Source organism: Labrus mixtus, chromosome 8, assembly GCF_963584025.1.
Source record: "Labrus mixtus chromosome 8, fLabMix1.1, whole genome shotgun sequence".
NCBI classification, from domain to species: domain Eukaryota; kingdom Metazoa; phylum Chordata; class Actinopteri; order Labriformes; family Labridae; genus Labrus; species Labrus mixtus.
Genome location: NC_083619.1, coordinates 25,982,494 through 26,001,826, shown reverse-complemented (window position 1 = coordinate 26,001,826; position 19,333 = coordinate 25,982,494). Strand labels below are relative to the sequence as shown.

At 41.4% G+C, this 19,333-nt stretch overlaps 2 protein-coding genes across 2 annotated transcripts in view; both read right to left on the bottom strand.

Moving 5' to 3' along the window:
* LOC132979539 (contactin-associated protein-like 4) overlaps window positions 1–19,333 on the bottom strand; it is a 340,781-nt gene that overhangs the window by 136,814 nt on the left and 184,634 nt on the right. The gene's annotated exons all lie outside the window — the stretch shown is intronic.
* On the bottom strand, window positions 1,026–13,336 carry LOC132979537 (arylsulfatase I-like). The gene is made up of 10 exons (XM_061045426.1): window positions 13,100–13,336; window positions 12,849–12,988; window positions 11,950–12,099; window positions 11,452–11,526; window positions 10,886–11,060; window positions 9,528–9,764; window positions 8,669–8,815; window positions 7,593–7,740; window positions 5,386–6,041; window positions 1,026–5,310 (listed from the first exon to the last, which is right to left on the bottom strand). The coding sequence occupies exons 1-10, from the start codon at window positions 13,301–13,303 to the stop codon at window positions 4,891–4,893; spliced, it is 2,352 nt and encodes a 783-aa protein (XP_060901409.1). The 5' UTR covers window positions 13,304–13,336; the 3' UTR covers window positions 1,026–4,890.

Genomic DNA, 19,333 nt, shown 5'->3' with positions numbered 1-19,333 from the left:
ATAAGATATACTTTATTGATCCTACGAGGGGAAATTCAAATTTTACACCGTCTATTGTGACATACTACACACACATGCACAAACAGAATCCTATAGACATGCATTAATGGAGAGGTCTCAGAGTGAGGGGGCTGCACACAGCGAGCTCTCCTGAGCTGGTGTGTGTGTGTGTGTGTCTTGCTCAAGGGCGCCTCGGCAGGAATGAGAAACAGAGCTAAACGTGCCCAAAAATCCCTTTGCAATATTCTTAATATTATCTGTGTTGCTCATTCCACCAAATGCACGATCCTTACAAGTTATACCTCGTTTTAAAAGGTGAGTATTCAGGCTTTCCAACAATATATTATACAACACCAACTAGTATTATTAAAGGGTCAAAATTATTGACCGATCTTTCTGCAGCATCAGCAGCCAAACTGTCCAGAAGGATGACAAAATCCGACTTTAGTTTGAGGATAAAACTCCCAATTCAATGACTATTCATCAGTGGAAGCAGAGAGAGAGAGAGAGAGTGTGTGTGTGTGATGCTTTTAAATGCAGACATGCTCGGTTGTTCTGTTAGTCTGCAGGGATTGTTGATATCTGGCACCATCTAGTGGTCAAACCCTCTCTGTGCACCGACATGTCATGAGTCCTTTAATATCTCATCTGTATTCTCTAAATGAACGGTTCATTATCTTTCTGTTTAACACAATCAAACCTGCAGACTCGAGACTCGAGGCAGAACTTGGACCTGAGGCTGGATTAGTCCAGTCTGTGTTACTGTGAAATATAAAATCTTCAGTCTCAAGTTTGGACCGGCTCAAATACCAGAAAAAAAAGTCTTACAGATCCAACAGTCGAGCTTTACAAAAGTACAAACATTTATGAGCTCTGGGCAGTAAAAACTTCTCAGATTTCTGCCTCATTTGAATTCTCAGCTTTGAGAGATGCTTAATAGTGAAACTGCCCTGCATTCATTTAAAAACCTCTAAAGTCTTGAGACTTCACCTGGACCCCCTCACCACATTTACTCAAACATGTACTCCATGAACGTCTGCCTCGGTGAGACGAGTGTTTCTTTATTTCCAGTAAACCATCAAAGAACAGAGTGCACACAGTTCTCCTTATTTAAATGTTTATTTGCTCAGGGTGGTAGAAAATGAAGCGTCCATTAAAACGTCTTTTTTTTTTTTCTCTCGCCGTGCTGCTCGCTCACCGTGTCGCACACAGCAGCCACAGTCCTGGTTTTGTTGGACGTTGAGCAAACAGAGTGAAATATTTAGAGGCGAGGTGTTTCTCTCACCGACGTCTTAACTTCAAAGAGGTTTGTGATGCTGCTCAGAAACATCTGCTGTCACACTTTTTTGTACTTCCTCTTCTCTGTTTTTCTGAAGATGTGAGCCTCTCTGAGTTTGAAATAAAGATGAGGTACTGCCCTCCTGATAAGATTCATAACAATAATCTAAGTGTGTAATATCGTTCTTTAGATTCTGTAAAAAGTGTCCGTGATGTGATAAGAGGAAGAAAGCTGCTTGTAGGATTTATTTCAGGTGTCACAGGAGCATTTCTTTACCTTTTAAAAACAAATGTTAACCGTAGCCATGTCTTTTAAATAACTCCTCGCCCATAAATCTGCTTCAAAAAAGCAAAAAAGGAATCCTAGTTAATGCGAGGTGTTCCTCATAAAAGACAACATTTGTTTGAAACTGTCACTAAATTTGTCTAAAAACATCTGAATATAACTACTGTGTCCAATATAGGGTGAACAAAGATGTGAAATGACATAAAAATCAGTTTCTGCTGGTCACAGTTGCTTGTAGTGGACTGAAAACACAAACTCATAATGTGCTTACAACAGGCGATACATTCAAACAGCCAAAGGCTCAGAACACCGACATCACAAGGAAACTTCACAGCTCGGGTTAGTGTTGGAGTCAAGACCACCTTAACTGAGACCAAGACCAGAGGGCTCCGAGACCGAGTCAAGACCGAGACATTTAGGGATCAAGACCGAGACATTTAGGGATCAAGACCGAGACATTTAGGGATCGAGACCGAGTCAGGACCGAGACATTTAGGGATCAAGACCGAGACCAAGACATTTAGGGATCAAGACCGAGACCAAGACATTTAGGGATCAAGACCGAGACATTTAGGGATCAAGACCGAGACATTTAGGGATCAAGACCGAGTCAGGACCAAGACATTTAGGGATCAAGACCGAGACATTTAGGGAATGAGACCAAGACATTTAGGGATCGAGGCCGAGACAAGACCAAGACATTTAGGGATCAAGACCGAGACATTTAGGGATCAAGACCGAGACATTTAGGGATCAAGACCGAGACATTTAGGGGTCGAGACCGAGACATTTAGGGATCAAGACCGAGACCAAGACATTTAGGGATCGAGACCGAGTCAAGACCAAGACATTTAGAGATCAAGACTGAGACATTTAGAGATCAAGACTGAGACATTTAGGGATCGAGACCAAGACATTTAGGGATCGAGACCGAGACATTTAGGGATCAAGACCAAGACATTTAGGGATCGAGACCAAGACATTTAGGGATCAAGACTGAGACATTTAGGGATCGAGACCAAGACATTTAGAGATCAAGACTGAGACATTTAGGGATCGAGACCAAGACATTTAGAGATCAAGACTGAGACATTTAGGGATCGAGACCAAGACATTTAGGGATCGAGACCGAGACATTTAGGGATCAAGACCAAGACATTTAGGGATCGAGACCAAGACATTTAGGGATCGAGACCGAGACATTTAGGGATCGAGACCGAGACATTTAGGGATCAAGACCAAGACATTTAGGGATCGAGACCGAGACATTTAGGGATCAAGACCAAGACATTTAGGGATCGAGACCAAGACATTTAGGGATCGAGACCAAGACATTTAGGGATCGAGACCGAGACCAGAGGGCTCCGAGACCGAGTCAAGACCAAGAGCATAAATATCAATGGAAAATCATCATCTTGTGTGCAGGGAGGTGTCACTTACGTAGACCAGGAAGGTTGTAGCCGTAACCAGGGGATGAAAATCAAAGTTATTTGTAGTTTAAGAAAGTTTACCTTCTTATCACTGTGATGAAGTGAGTAAGAAGTCTATCAGTGGTGGTCTTGACCGGTCTTGATTTAAAATCTGGGGTCTGCTCAGTCTGAGGCCAAGTAAAAATGACCTTTAGAAAGTGGTCTCGTACCAGTCTTAAGACTAAGATCGATCTGGAGTACTACAACACTAGCTGTGATGACTCCGAGGTGTAACTTAACATGTGAAAATATTAAATACTCAAACAAACAACAACAAGTTATATAACATTAAGAATCATCACGTTCATGCACTTTGAAACTTTAAGCTTCAAAACGTAAATGTTGGACGTTGTTGTAAAGACTTCTAACCTGAGCACATCACTCCACACAGAGATCATGAAAACAAAGATCTTCTGCTCAAAACTAAAAGAAACAAAAACACAACAGGAATAATTTACAGAGTCAAAAATACATTTCACTGCTGCACACAGTCAGAGCTCGTATCAGGAGCTCTGTCGTTTAGTGACCGATAAAAAGTTCAACACGGAGTCAAAGTCAGAAAGGAGGACGCGAAGAGTCCTAAAAATCCCATAATAAGTCATATGATGGTGGGATCAGTTCACTAAAATCACAACGTTTCCCGCTAACCTGCTGAAGTTTATTAAGTTTATAAGTCTTGCTGTTTTCTACGACGAAGTATAAGAGCCACGGAAAATCATTTTTTTCTCTAAAATTTCTAGATTCAAGTCGAACATTTACGAGAAAAACGATGCTCAGTGTTCCTCATTTTCATTTTACTGCTCTACTGATATAACTACAGACTAAAATACCAACTTTAATCTCGTAAATTTACAATTTAAATCTCTTAAATGTCTGACTTTAATCTCCAAATCTCAGATTTTTTCACCCTTAATGTTGCCCTAATACTCCAATGAAGTATGAAAACTGATTCTCCCGGCACTAATCTCAACAACACCCTCTATCCACAATCAGTATCTGTGTGTACATCACATATCACTGGAGGGTTAAGTGTGAAAATAATTTAAAAGTAAAGTATAATATTTTAGTAATATCTTTCTTTTTTTAACGGAGCTTTTAAAAGTCCTTTTTTTTTGTATCTTTCTGCCCGTTCAGGTAGCGTCACTATAAAAGATCCCTCATATAAGAGAAGATATGAGAGCACACATTAAAGTATGTATCAACATGACATCAGGAGTTTTCAGACCAAACAGTCCTGGAGCTCCTGAAGAACTACAAACTTTCTTCTTCTTTTTTTTTTGCAAGTGCAGCGTGAATAGGAAACTCCAAAGTGATATAAGCTGGATGGTTTCTCCTCTGAAGACAAACAACAACAACAACAACAACAACAAGATGGAGGATGCCTCCTCTTGTCTGTGCGTTTGAGATAAGCTGTGCACATTTATTCCACCTTCCCCCCCATTTTTCAAGGCAGCTGTTGTGAGGCAGGTTTTTTTTAGGGATGGTAGTTGTTGGTATTGCACTAAAGGTTCTCTCAGTTCTCTCAGTTGAATTGAGATTTGCGTCCTTCCAGCATACACCTTTGTCACTTCTCCTGGTTCCTCTTGTGTTCGAGGAGGATTTATTCCTGAAGGAAGAGCGAAGTAAGTCCATCAGAACCAGACTCTAAGATCTGCAGCGTTTCTCAGTCCTCGCTGTAAGGAAACAAGAAAAAGGGGGAGGGGTCCTCCAACTCGTCTTAGAAGTAGGAACAAAATGTAACTCAATTTTTGAATAGAAAAAAAAACATGAATGTGCTGAAATGGTTCCTACTGGTTGGAAGAATTAAAGACGGAGTTGAACAAACCACAAACGTTTCAGACGTCTCTGACAATCCGCTCAGATCCGATTGGAAATCATCCGAGTGTTCAGCTTCAGAAAGAACGACTGCAGCTTGCACAGCTTGCACTTCTTCTTCTTCTTCGTCTTCTTCAGGTCTTTTTTATAAACTCCCTGGTATTTGTCCTCCTCCTCGTCCTCCTCCTCGTCCACCCACGGTACCCAGGCTCCCTCGTGCAGCTCGGGGTTGGCTCGCGGGTCGTCGGGCGGAAAATAAACCGGAACGGCCGTTCGGTTGTAGTGGACGAGTCGGGCCAGCAGCTGTTGGACGACGTCCGGCCTCTGGTCTGCTAGGTCCCGCCGCTCGCACGGGTCGGCTGTGATGTTGAACAACCAGACGGTTTTGTGGGTGGAGGTTTTGAAGGAGGTGGTCTGGGCTCGTTCCAGGTGCCACCACGGACCGGGGAGGGTGGCGAGTACCTGAGGATCAAAGTGATTACTGACGCTGTTTGGATAAGAGTGTCGGCAAAGGAAAAGAGTCACACACACACACACCTGTGGGGGAACCCAGTCTCCGTGACCCGGGTCTCCTGTGAGCAGCTTCCAGTCTCGGACTCTGATGGCAGCCTGGACTGAAGTGTCCCACACGGGCTGGGGCGGCTGCAGCTTAAACTTTGGTGTTGGGAGGGATTTAGGCAGCAGGGTGTCTTGCTGGGACGCGTTCTGGTACTGGGATAACGTCCTCCTGGACTTGGACTTTAAATGTAGTTTGAGTTTAGTCTTAGATTTTGGGGTAGGGGAACTGGACCATGACAGATTCTGGGATGTGGTCCGCCTGGATTTTGACTTCACATGTGGTTTAATCTGAGGCGGAGAATCAGGGAGAGACGTTCCCGAGGCTGATGGAGGACCGCTGGAGTGGGACTTGAGGTGTGGTTTGTAATAATGCGGTTTCTGGTTCTGAGGGTACACCTTGACCTTGACCTTGACCTTCGTCTTGGTCGTGGGTTTAGGGTTATGTTTTGATTTTGGGAGGGTCTTGAGCTTCAGTTTGGGAGGGGGCTTGGTATTCTTCGACTTGGCAGCACGCTCAGAAGACTTCCTTCGTTTCTTGACGTTCTTCACTTTGAAGGCGGACTTCTGCTTCGGTTTCTGCCTCAGGATCTTCTTCTTCTTTGGTTTCTTCACAGCGTGACCTTTTGATTTGGGGACTGAGGAGTCAAAGACAACAAGTATGATGAAGTAGACTCTCAAGTAAACAGTTTTTAAACTACTGTAGGTATCTAGCTTTCCAGATAAATAACAGTCATATAAGATAAGCTAACAGGCTTCTAAATACTTGGATTCTAATCTTATATCCCGAAGTGTCGTACTTTCCTGTCTTCCTTGTTTATCATCCTTTACCTCCTTCTTTCCTTCTTTTGCCCTGAATGCCTCTTTTCTTGTAACTTAATTTGACTTTTACAATCCCACTGTGGTAACAATCTCACAACCAGAAAGTCCACCAGAGGGAACTCAAAGTCATCTCCAACTCATGCTGGGTAAATATGGGAAGTCCGTCATGGAATATGTGTCATATATATCAACCGTCTTAATCACCTGACAAAGACGAGTATATACTGGATTGACAGAATAAAAAAATGTGGAAGTATGAACCTGAAAAACACACAAAACATCATGTTCACAAACACACTTGGTTGAAAAACTGTGTTCCTCCCCCTGATGCCTGACTGGCCATGTGACTCCCTTTTCTCGCTGCCTGTAGCTGTGATCACCGTCTACGTCTAGGTGACGCAGCAGCAGCAACAGCGATGTTTACATGCAATAGTTACCTGACTTAACACACACACACACACACACACACACACACACACACACACACACACACACACACACTATAACACACATCAAATTAGCGACAACACCTTCAACTGAGTTTGATTATTTTCAGAGCTCCTCAATTTTTTTTCCAGTTCTCACAGTGTGCACTTCTTCTTCTTCTTCTTCTTCTTCTTCTTCTTCTTCTTCTTCTTCTTCTTCTTGTGTGCATCCTCACGTCTTAAAATGATCTCTTTACTGTTTGCATGAAAACAAAAACAGTTTGTAGACTGGCTTCTCACTGACTGTTCTCGGAGCTAAATGCTACCATTAGCATGCTAATATGCTCACTGAGAAGGCTGAACAGATGATGTTAAGCAGGAATAACGTCTCATTATGATTTTTTGAGCGTGCAAACTGTTGCTCGTTGGCACTAAACACAAATGGAAACTGAGGCGGATGTGAATGTTGCTCGTTCGGCTCGTCTCTGGTCATGAAGCAGAGAGTTTCAGAAATGAATAAAACCACCCGATGTTGTTGCTAGGTAACATTTGAAAGGATCATCACCAGAGAGAGTATCTCAGTGTTATCTAAAGCACTGGTTCTCAACTGGTCTGGCCTAAGGACCCGACACCAACTCCTTCATGAAAATTGTGACCGAAATTTATGATATTTTTTTTCAACCAATCAGATTCACTGAATTAAAAATAGTGCGGTTTGTAGCTCAGATGATAATAAACACGTGACGGAATGAAGAGAAGGAACAAAACCAGCACGTTTTAAGAGCGCTTCATTGACTTTTTGACACTTTTTTTTTCCAGTCACATGTTCATGACCCACAGAAAACAGCTCAACAACCAAACAGACACCCCATGCCCGTTTGACTGACAGCAACGTCAACCCTGAAGAAGCTTTAGAGCAGAACAGCTCGGACGTCGTTTTACCTGCCGTCTCCTCCGTGCTCGCGTCCCACTTCATATTCTGCACCACAGGTTTGTGCAGAGGGTCGATGTTGTGAAGGATCTCCTGACGAGGCGACTCCTTCCCCTCACTGATGGTGGGCCACACATCAAAACCATCCAGGCCCGGGCTCTGAGAGGGAAACAAACACTCCAAAATCACTGAAAACACAGAGAGAACATTACACACACAGAGTACTGAGAGGTCCCTCTGAGGTCTCTGCTACAGGAGGTACTATAAAAACCTGAAATACTTTCACCACACGGGGATAAATAATAGTAAATCTCCTGTGGTAATAAAGCGTATCCAGTTCCTGCATTAGTCAGATATTGTCTTGATTGAGGCCAAGATAGGCGGACTTATCTGCTCCTGGCAGTGAACAGCGTCCAACACACGGAGCCAACAAAGCTCTTTGGGGGGATGAACTAAGACATCACTGACATGCCAATAAAACTAATTTACATCTGAGCTGAAACACAAAAAGATCTCTGCTGCCACGGCTAAGAAACGGAGCACTTAACATATCAGCAAATTGATCTACATGATCGTAAAAAAGAGACAGGGTTACAGAAGCTGTGTGGCGTCAACTTTAACAAAGTCTGATGTAGACGGAGCTCCACGTTCAGCCCTCACCGTGACAAAAAACAAACTCATGCATGAATTTAAAAAAAAAAACAACTGGTTATCAAATTACGACAAAGTCAACTTTAGCTGCGTCACATTTTTGGCAGGAAAGCAAGAAAAACATACATAGCCTACACATCCAGAGTACAGCTAAGAGGTGGCTTGTATCAGTAGCCTGGGTGGCCTCGACATGAAATGCATCCCTACATCTGTTCTGTTTTACACAGCGATCACAAGGTCAGAGACGTCGCCTTCTCTATGATATTCAACCTTTACTGTCCCGTGTTTACTGTGAGACCGGGAGGAGAGGCCAACAAACTCCCGAGCACATGAGAAGGAACACAAAGACTAGATCATGAACGTATTCAGTAGGGATCTAAAATGAGGGTACGAGTGTGACAAAGTCTACCAGTAATGCTGTTCCAGTTCCACTGACCTTGCTGATGTTTCCTCCGGCCAGTCCCACCAGTGTGGGGAACCAGTCTGTGATGTGCAGCAGGTCTTTAGAGACCCGTCTCCTTCGTTTCAACAGAGGGCTGTGAACAAACGCCACGCCGCGGACTCCACCTTCCCAATACGTTCCCTGGAAAATAGTTTCCAAAAAAAAAGTCCTGAATACCAAAAAACATCCTCCTCATCATTTAAGACAAATCTGAGGATGTGGTTATGTCATTGTTTCAGGGTGGAATCAGTATGTCTTTCATTATCTTATATTATCCTATCTATCCTAGTACATATCAGTCTTTGCTTATTTGTTTATTTTTGTGTTTCTTGTTGAGAGACAAAGAGAGCACGGTTCACCAAAGTAAGATTCCTTGTGTGTTTGAGCATACCTGGCCAATAAAGCTGATTCTGATTCTGATTAATGGGATTTACAGTATTTTAATTTGATCTCCTTTACCTTTTATCTCTTTATGGTTTTAATCTGTTTCCTTCCTTTGAAACTTATTTCAAACTTATTTTTGTATTGTTTCATTTCCTCGTTATTTCTTTCATTTGTTGACCTCCTGCTGCATCATCTCCCACTATCTTGTTTGTTCATTTTTTGTCACATTTCTCTTTTCATCTTGTAAAGCACTTTGTTCCCCTGTTTTGAAAAGTGCCACACAAATTAAGTTGATAATTATAAGCGTTTAACAAAAACACGCTGACTCAGCATTTTCCCCTTAACACAGGCAATAGTTGATATTTCATATTTAAGATGACTCCGTAACTTTGAGATCAAATCATTCCTGTTCATTAAAAAAAAGATGATGCTTATAAATGTGTGATGTGAGCAGCAGAGTCCTCTCTACCTTACGGCCTCGTAGCGGCCAGTTGCTGCCTCCAGTGAACGGCTGGGCTCCGTTGTCCGTGGAGTAGATGATCACACTGTTGCGGTAGTATCCGTACTTTCTCAGGGCGTAGGTCACGTTCCGCACCGCCTCGTCCACCGTGGACACCATGGCGGCGAACTTTCTCCTGGCCACATTAGTCATGTCGCGGTACGGATAGATGTAAGACTTTGGAGTCTGCAGAGGAGTGTGAACAGCCTGCAGGAGTACACAAACAGTGCACGTGGTAACATGTTTTCAAATATTTCAGGGCGCTGGTGGCTCAGTGGTTAGCGCGTGCGCCCCATGCATGGAGGCTGTCATCCTCCAAGCGGGCAGCCCAGGTTCAAACCGACCTGTGGTTCCTTTCATCCTCCTGTCATTCCCCACTCTCTCTCTCTCTCTCTCTCCCTCTCTCTGATTTCCAGCTCTATCCACTGTCCTATCTCTCCATTAAAGACACAAAAAAAATGTAATTTCATTTGAAGAAGTTTCTGCAGAAGTTGCACAAAGTTTCCCTCACATTATGACTTGCCTCATTTTGTGCCATTTGCTTGTTCAATCAAACTGACATTTTTCAATTTAAAGGCCTTTACTTGGCAATTTCATGCCATTTATTCACATCACTCTTGTCTCCCTCTTGAACCAGGTCAAATGGGATTACATCATGTTTTTATTATAGAAGGGCCTGATGTTAAACTGTAAAACTTCTCTTAACAAGATCATACAACGTCTGCTTCCCGTAACTTCTTCAACTCTACTGCGGTTAAATCATTTCCTACATTTCCCAGAAGGCCCCAAAACACTTACTGATGGTGAGTAAGATGGTACTCAGTGTCCCTGACTCCTTACCAGAGATAAATCACATTAAACATTTCTTTGTTTTCCCTTTTTTCAGTCATGAGGGAATCAAACAAATCTAATTAAAATGGCTGCCTGCAAAAATCCACAATAAACAAATAAAATAATGTATCATTTTTAGAGTATAAACGCTTTGAAATTTTATATTTCTGTGTGGCCAGCTTTTAATTAAAGGGCGGGGGTCTGTATTGGGGCCAAGTTTATGATGCTCGTAGACAAACAAACGCTTTAATGTGGTTTCCATGTTATTGCAACGTTTCTGGTTTCCAACATCCAGACATAAACAACCCGTCAGGCTGCGATGTATCCGATACACAAAAAAAACAAATTCTTCCTGAGTTCGAGAGGCTTTAACGTGAGCATGGAAAGTGCTATATACTGTAAATAAAGTTATTATTACTAACTGAATTAAAGTCCCACAGATGTCTTAATTATGTGTTTTTTTTAATTCATTCTGATATCAAACTTCAGAAGCGTACCTGGAGGGAGAGCAGCAGGAAGAGCGGTCTGTCCGTGGGGTCGTGCGTCTCCAGGATCTTGCGCGCTCTCTGCGTGAAAAGCGTGGTGGAGTATTTCCCCTCCTGGCCCCATGCCACACCCTCGTCGTCATGGAGATCGTACCCACACAGCCCCGGGCCATCACATGACCCGTAACTGGGGGACGGATGGGAGAAATGTTAGTTACAGTGTTAAAGGAACACACTCGTGATCTGTCCTTGTATATTCTAATGATAACTACATGGATTAAAGGAGCAGTATGTAACTCTGACACCTGGTGTTTAAAATGGGTACTGCAGTCCAAATTCAAAATATTGGAGAGAGCTGTCTCCCCCCCGGCCCCTCCTCTCTAGAGTCGATGTGCACGCAGGTTGCCTACTTCTCTGGTCAAAACAAAAACAGACCATTCCTCACCCTAATCTAAAGTTAGAAGGAGGACATACTGGCTGCTGCGTTGTTGTTTCCTTAATGTCTGATCATACAGTAAGGTCACTTTATGATTTCATTCAGTAGATATCTCACAGATTGGACCTTTAAGGACCTTTACCTGTAGTAATCCACACTTCCAGTTAAAGAGCCGAAGAAACTGTCAAAACCCTTTTTAGTGGGGAGGCAGGCCTTCCTGTAGGAAAAGAAAAGAGGATTGTTGAAGCTGCGTTGATATCGTCCATGCTTACTCACCCGCAAAAACATTTTTTTTTTCTCCAGGTATTCATGGAAAAGTCTGAATAATTAATAAGTTTATGCATCAGTCACATGGGACTACTTTTTGCTACTTTATTGTGAGTGTGAGAGCGTGTGTTGATATCAATCAGCCCAGCAGCCATAGACAAGATAAAAAAATATAAAATCTAAAAACAGCAGATTAAAGAGGGAAAATAGAAGAGCAAACAGCAGAGAGAAAAATAAACAATATTGGCTGTTGTACAGTGAGGGTTTAATTTGCAGAAGATTTTGAAGTGTCGTCGTTCTATTTACAAGTTACCAGTGATTCAATTGTTCTTGTATCGTAGAATAGAAGCTGTTGATTCAGTCTCCATCTCACCTGTAGAAGCCCAGGTGCCACTTGCCGACCATGTGCGTGCTGTAGCCGGCCTCTCGCAGCCTCTCGGGCAGAGTGTCCATGTGTGAGGGCAGACAGCTCGGCTGCCTGGGTCTGATGATGGAGTGTTGTAGTCCTGTGTGGATCTGATACCTGTAGGGTGGTGGGGGGGGGGGGGAGACGACGACATGAAAAGACATTCTTAATGATTCTGCAGTGGTGTAATATTACAGTCTGTGTCTGTGAGAGACGGCACAGTGAGAGCTCCACACAGTGAGACATGCACACACAGCGCTGCGCTCCCCTGCTGCCTCTGCTGATCCCCTCTCGCCCCTGTAACGCCTCTGAAACTGGTACAGAGGGTGGGGAAGGATCACTTCGCCCCCCCCAGTTACGCCTCTGCAATATTCACACTGAAGACAAAACGCCACAGGGCCGTAAATATCTCGCCTTGAAATGGAAAAGTCTGAATTGACTCTTAAGGTCAAATGTTCAATTCTCTAACACTTTTTGATTCTTAAAGTTTGAAAGCAAAATAATCGATGTTGTTTTATTGATCAATAGTATTGAACAGACCTTCAGATAAATGTTTCAGCGTGCGACAGAGAAAGAACGCTGTCTAAATTTCCAAAATTCATTGGCAGGGTTTCAGTGCTGAAATGTTTCCAATGAATTTGTGCAATTTAAGCATTGTGCAGGAGTTTGCTTGCCAATATTTGTAATTGAATAAAAAAAAATAAAAAAAAAGAAGAAATGACTCAGGACTTTTTTTTTCCTGCTGTGGTTTCAAAGCAGGGACAGATATCGTTTGATTTTTACATGAATCGTATTAAAGTTTAACACCCCGAGGAGTTTTCTTCAGCACGGAGACAGATAAACACAAAGAGCTGAAGCGTCTGTACCTGCCGGTGATGAGCTGGCTGCGTGACGGCGTGCAGATGGGCTGAACGTAATAGTTCTCCAGCGTTACCCCTTCGGCCGCCAGTTTGTCCAGAGTGGGGGTCTTGATGGTCGGGTTGTGGTAGCCGATGTCGTTGAAGCCCTGATTGAGAAACACAGAGGACATGAAGAGTGTTTTACATTAACGGTAACAGCTGCTGCAGACATGGTCAGCCAAACTGCTGATGAAAGACGTTCACACAGACCGACTCACCTGGTCGTCTGTGAGGATGAACAAGATGTGCGGCTGGTTCTTCTTCTTCTTCTTCGCTTCTGTCCCTGCATCCTTCAGCGTGTTCCTGTCACTCTGCTCCTGGATCTGGACCTGGACCTGGTCTGGTTTGGATCGGTGAGCTGAAAGGCAGTCCAGGCTGAAGAAAACACTCAGCGCGGTCAGAGCCATGGCGGCAGCGCGCATCTTCTCTGCAGGAGCCTTGCGCCCGACAAAAAAACAACAACAACAAAGTCATAAACTTAACAATACCCAGATTCTTTTCTACGGACAGCAGAAAAAGTGAGGTTTTGAAATGTCTGAGTCAGCACAAATTCACACAAGCACGCTATCACTGGTGGACTTACTGTCGAGCAGAAAACCACATTTGAGATGGATTTGCCAACTTGGCTGAAAGTAAGATCTGAAACGACTCCATCTGGTTCAGCTAAAGCTCCGAGGAGGCCTTTTTTTTTTCTCAACATTTTACAATCTTTGGAGCTGAAAAGGGATGAAATTACAAGTGATGCCTGAGAGAGCAGAAACAGAACCGTTTGACTTTTCTCACTGTTTTATGATTTTCTTTTTTAGTCACATTGTACGGCGGCTGGGAAGAGCAAAACCAAAACACAATGTGAGCGCTAACTGTCTCAGGTGGGATCATAGACTGTAAGTATTAATGGATGATACCTGAGTGATGTCACCCATCTGTTCCTGCAGGGGGCTCCTGAGTCTCATCAGCAGCAGACGCCATGCTGGAAATCCTGTCTCTGCCTAACTTTCAGTCAACCTAACGACAGGCTGAGAGCTGGAGCTGAGGCGGGTTTTAAACCTCGTAAACCGTTACATCGGGCCCACCTGTCAATCATGTCAGCTATGAGCCTAACTATGTATAACAGGTATCGTTCATAAAATCAAAACTTTTCTCATAACTTGGGGGTTTGTTGACAGACTAGAGACACATATTAGTGTTAGAAAAACATGGTATCATATGTGATCTTTAAGAAGTGTTTCACGTCTTGTTTATTGTCTAAAATGGACTTTTGTTTTGTCCTTGCTGAAAGTGTTCTTAAAAATGTAAAGTAAGTCTCAAACTTTTAAGTAGTTTTGCACTTCCCGGCCACCATAATATATTGCCCTCAGGATTATCTTTATTTTCATGGAAAAAACAGAACGGGCTTTAAAGTTTGCATAATAACTGAGCGGACAGAAACAGTCTGTAACTGTAACAAAACTTTGCTGCTTTTGGATCTCTTAATCTTAATCACAACAATAGCAACAGATGTAGTTTGATGATATTTTGAAGAAGCAGGGGATTATGGGAGTTGTAGTATTAACTGTTTAATAACTATTATGGGTGGTAAATATACGACTCAGCCAGCAAACGTGTTCACAGAAGAGGTCATGTATGACATTTATTAACACGTTTGCAGAGAGTTCTGATATATTTTCGTGTTTTCATGCGAGACCCCCTGACTTGATTCCCCTTTAACATCGGTTTTATTTTTTCTCCTAATTTGCCGTGAAGAGAGAAAGAGCATATTTTGGCGGTCGTGAGCTGAAATGTTTGGGAACCTCTGCCCTTGAACACAGCAAGTCTTCCTGGGGTCCACATTAAAAAAAAAAAAAAATTTACAGCCATATAAAAAAGTACACATGAAAACACAAACATAGAAACTAATGTCCAGACGAACGCCTTTTCATGGAAGACCCTATAAGGCTGCAGTTTGTGAGAGTGTTCCGATAGAGAGCTTTAGATACTGACTCATCTGTCACTTCATACGATTAAACAAATTATTCACTTTTTAAATACAATTTGAAAATTAGTTTTGACCTTCAAAATGTCTCGTTTAGCCTCAGGACAAACATGAAATATACAATCATAAAGAAAAGGACGTCGAGTACCAAACTGTGAAATTTGGACGGATTAAACGAGACAAAAGTTTTCTTCCATCGTGTTGTTTCGTAAATGATAGATTGCATTATATAAAGAAGTTGTCACTCATTTAGTTATAAACCTGATATTATTATTATTATTATAAATGATCTACTCTGGGTTAAAAGTTACGGTACAGTTCACACACCTTTAAAACTCCTCTGCATCAGACTTCACTGGTTGTTGTTGTTGTTGTTGTTTTTCACAGTCTTTAACTCATTATTCCCACAGAGAAGCTCGAGATGCAGCGTCGTCGTCTCTGCACGTAATGGAAAATCAAGCAGATTGTGTAAATCTGTGTAATCTAAGACATGTTTACGGATGTAAAAGTCAAGAGGGAAACTAAGCAGAGTGCGGTGTGGATCTTCTGTCTGTAAACTCTGTCTGAGTGGTCACAAAGCTGATGACTATTACTGGATGTCTGAGCTGGTTTCCCATTAGGTGGCAAACTGGTGCTCATGGCAACAGCAGAGGACACACACACACACACACACACACACACACACACACACCTTCCCCTCTGTGTGTGTGTGTTTGATCTTTTCCTGTGACAGCATGGTTAGTGTCTTAGTTCAGACAATGCAAGCACAGACTGGTTTTATTTTGATTTTCGGGAATCAGAAATCATTTATTAATGGAGGGAGGTTACAGTTCCTATTAAAGACAATAGGCCTATAGAAGTAGGAAACATAGAAACATATATAGAATAAAATAGAAATAGAATAAGCAGAGTAACTGAATAATGAATTGCTATGTATAAGCAGGTTATTTATGAACAATATTTACACCATGTGACATCACAGCTTCATCCTAGTGTCACTTAACAAACATCCCCATGATGAGTTTCTTATTGGATTCTCATCTCCTCTCACATCCATCCAGCTGTGTTATTTTTTCTAAAACAGGCCTGAATCAATACCTCGATGTTGGATCAATGGGAGTGATCGACTCTTCTCCTCCTCCCTTTCTCTCCTCTCCTCTTCACTTCATTCCTCCAGCTTCGGCTCTTTCTCTCCGGATCCCACGAAGTTTAGTTTGAGCAAAGTTTGCAGGAGACGCCGCATGTCCTCAAGTTTCCACAAAAACCTTCCTTCTTCCAGTCGGAGCGTCCGCACTCCCAATGAAATACGACCGAAGTCAAGCCAGACGCAGTACAACGCGGACACTTCCGGTCTGACCTGTCAAAATAAAATAAAACCATTGAAACCCATTTGCAGACGTTAACCATTTACTGTTAGCGACATTATTCTTAAAATAAAGCAAATAATGTAATAAATATGCAATTAATTATCATTAAAAAGAGACAAACGATAATCATTAATAGAATCAAAAATGTATTCACAGAATTAACATTATTTTAATTATTTTATTTCATAGCAAGCTAAATAACTAGCTTTGCCACTAGCGCTTCAAATGCCATTTCTTCTTGTCGCTCAGCATTTTGAAAAACAATTAAAACTTTATGAACTTTGATTGCAGATCAAATAGGCTACTTTGGCAAGCTGTCAAAGTAAAAAATATGTTTGTGGCATATGCATATTTCTCAATCTAAATAGCTTTTGTCTAAGGTTAACTTGGCTTGTTGTTGGCTGGGATGCTAATATTTCAAAATTATAGAAGCTATGCTAACTGTAGCTTATTCCTTTATTGTTATTTCTTTAATAATATATTTTAAAACCCCACAAATGAGACAAATAGTTAGTATTATTTTATTTACAGATGAATTGCCCTACCACTGTGATGTATTATATTATGCACATCACAATGTTAGTTTCACATTAGCTAGCGAGTCCTGCAGACCCTGATCCTTTCAAAGTCATTCACTAAGCTATAGTCTAGTTTTTATTTTAAATATTTATATATATATTCAACAGCTGGCGATCTGTGCCAATTTTTCAGTAAAAAAGTAGCTTATAGTACATGAATATTTCTGTTGTTATTATAGCTTTGAGCCATAGATAGCTTGATGTTTTTTAAATGTAAACATTTTGTAAAGTTGCAGTTCAATGAAAGTAATGTAAAATCAAGCAGTTTCATTAAAAGGCCAGAGCTGTTATTTCTGTCTACAAAAATATCAAAAATCTCTTTTCCAATCATGGTCGTCTTATTTTGAAGGAAACATTGCCTAACATCCGCAGTTCTTGTTTTTATTTGTGTTACTTGACAAGGAGAAAAAGGTTGTAGAGCTTCCCAATCTTCTACGTTACTTTTATTGAAGGATACTTTGGTATGTTTGTCTTAATGTTCATGTCATGGTACCAGAGCCCCCCCACCCCCCACACACCCCCCCATGAGGGCAGAACATCACCCGAGGCGGTGTGACTGCAGGCTGGACTGTTAAACAGGCAAAGGAGCCAGCTGGCACTCCGAGGAAAACCAGGAATTTCTCTCTTTACGCAACAAACTGCAGCTGCAAAAACGGCATCAAGTCAGTGCAGAGACAAACCAGGGGGAGACAGGAAGCAGGTCAGATGGATCAAGTGGGCTAATAAATACTGTTATGGATTATTTGATGTGACATGGAGGATGCTGCTGCAGCACCTTTGAAAACATCAAGAATGATAATCAACGAACTGTGAACTTTAGGAAAATGCTAATTAAAAAAATAAAAACACTGTCTGCATCATTGTGGGGAGTTGTAACAATTGAGGCCAAAAGGAGAGAAATATATTTAGCTTTGATTGATCTATAGACAAAAGTAAGACAGGAAGTGTGTTTGCAGAAGCCTATAAAAATAAAATGTGTCATCGTAGATCATTTGTATACCACTGGCTACATTGTTCACTCATACAAAACCTTTTAAATCAAAGAATATGCACAGGATGGTTGACAGGTTTCTTATAAAGTAGCTGTAAAAATGAAGGAATTTTAGGTTTTGTCCTGATTAAAGACCTTCTTCTTCTTCTTCTTCTTCTTCTTCTTCTTCTTCTTGTTTTGTTCTTCTTGTTCTTCTTGTTCTTCTTCGTCAGGGTTATCCTATTTCTTATTGCGTTCCTGATTCAACAGTTTTGTCTCTATTTGAAAATGAGTGTGGACAGCAGTGGGACCCTTTGCGGTGTCCCGGGGAGCCTCCACAGCTGGTGACGCTCCAAGTTTCCAACAAAACAAAGCAGCGATGGAGGTGGTGTGTGACTTATTAAAGCCTGATTCACTGGCAGTGAGCAGTACATGCAGGAATGCTGCCAGACAGTGTTGTAGCTCCTCCAGATAAGAAACGGCTGCTCAACCATACTAAAAACACCTTTTTAAACCCTAATATACATCATTTCTTATCCTAAAAATGATTAATTGTCCATTTAAAAGTCTAATTATTGTCAGAGCCTCTAAGTCCAGGTTAGTTCATCAACAGATTTGTACTCATGTTTATTCTCTCTTTTCCCTTTGTAACTGTTTTAACTTTTCTTTTTTTACACAAAAGCCCTTCTAGGGACAAGTGTTGTAAATTATCTTCTGCTATGAACTGTATGATACCTGCATTGGATTTCTGTTTTCAGGTGGTCTATGTCTGTCCCTGTCAAATAAAACATAAAAACTATTCATGACTATTCAATCGCTCGTTGAGGAATGTATTCATCAATGTTAAAGAATACAACTTGTGTTAGGAAAAAGGGAAAAAACAAGATGAAAAGTTAAAAATAATAATACATTGACATAGCTACATGTCAAAACTCAGACACACATGTGCTGATGAGCGACTAGTCAAAGAATGAATTAAAGGAGGGCTGTTTTGTCCTCAGAAAAACAAATTCAGATCCTCCCAGTGTGACTTTATTAGACCTAATGAGATTCATTGATAAACTTGTATTTGTAACATTGTAAGTAAAATACAAGATAACTTTTTTTTTATCTTGTTTTTCCGCTCCACAGTCAGAGAGCATCACAGTAATGTGAAGGCTTCATACGTTTCATTAACGCTCTTTGGACTTTTAATACTGCACCTTTTGTATATTTTGTGTTTTTATTACATATATTAGTAATCGCTTCTTATATTTTATTTTATTTAAGTTCTTGCTATTTTTTGCCTTACTTCCCTTGTTAACGGTTTTGCACCAGAACACCAAGTCAAATTCCATGTATGTGCAAATGTACTTGGCAATAAAAACCGATTCTGATTCTGAAGTAAAGTTTATTGATACAGCACCTTTCAAGAACAGACGTCACAAAGTGCTTCACAATAACAGATTGAGCAGAGACATTACAAACAGACAGTTACTACAATCACACATAGACAGATTAAACAAAGGCATGTCTGTCCGTTTCATTTCCTAACATCTCATCAACTTGGTTAATCATCTTCACTC

Excerpts from the sequence above, each read along its gene's own strand:
- LOC132979537 (XM_061045426.1), bottom strand. The coding sequence starts at position 13,303 with ATGCGCGCTGCCGCCATGGCTCTGACCGCGCTGAGTGTTTTCTTCAGC. Across the intron at positions 11,061-11,451 it reads GGAAGTGTGGATTACTACAG|TTACGGGTCATGTGATGGCC; the intron begins GTAAAGGTCCTT and ends TCCGTCCCCCAG. Across the intron at positions 5,311-5,385 it reads GAGACTGGGTTCCCCCACAG|GTACTCGCCACCCTCCCCGG; the intron begins GTGTGTGTGTGT and ends TTTGATCCTCAG.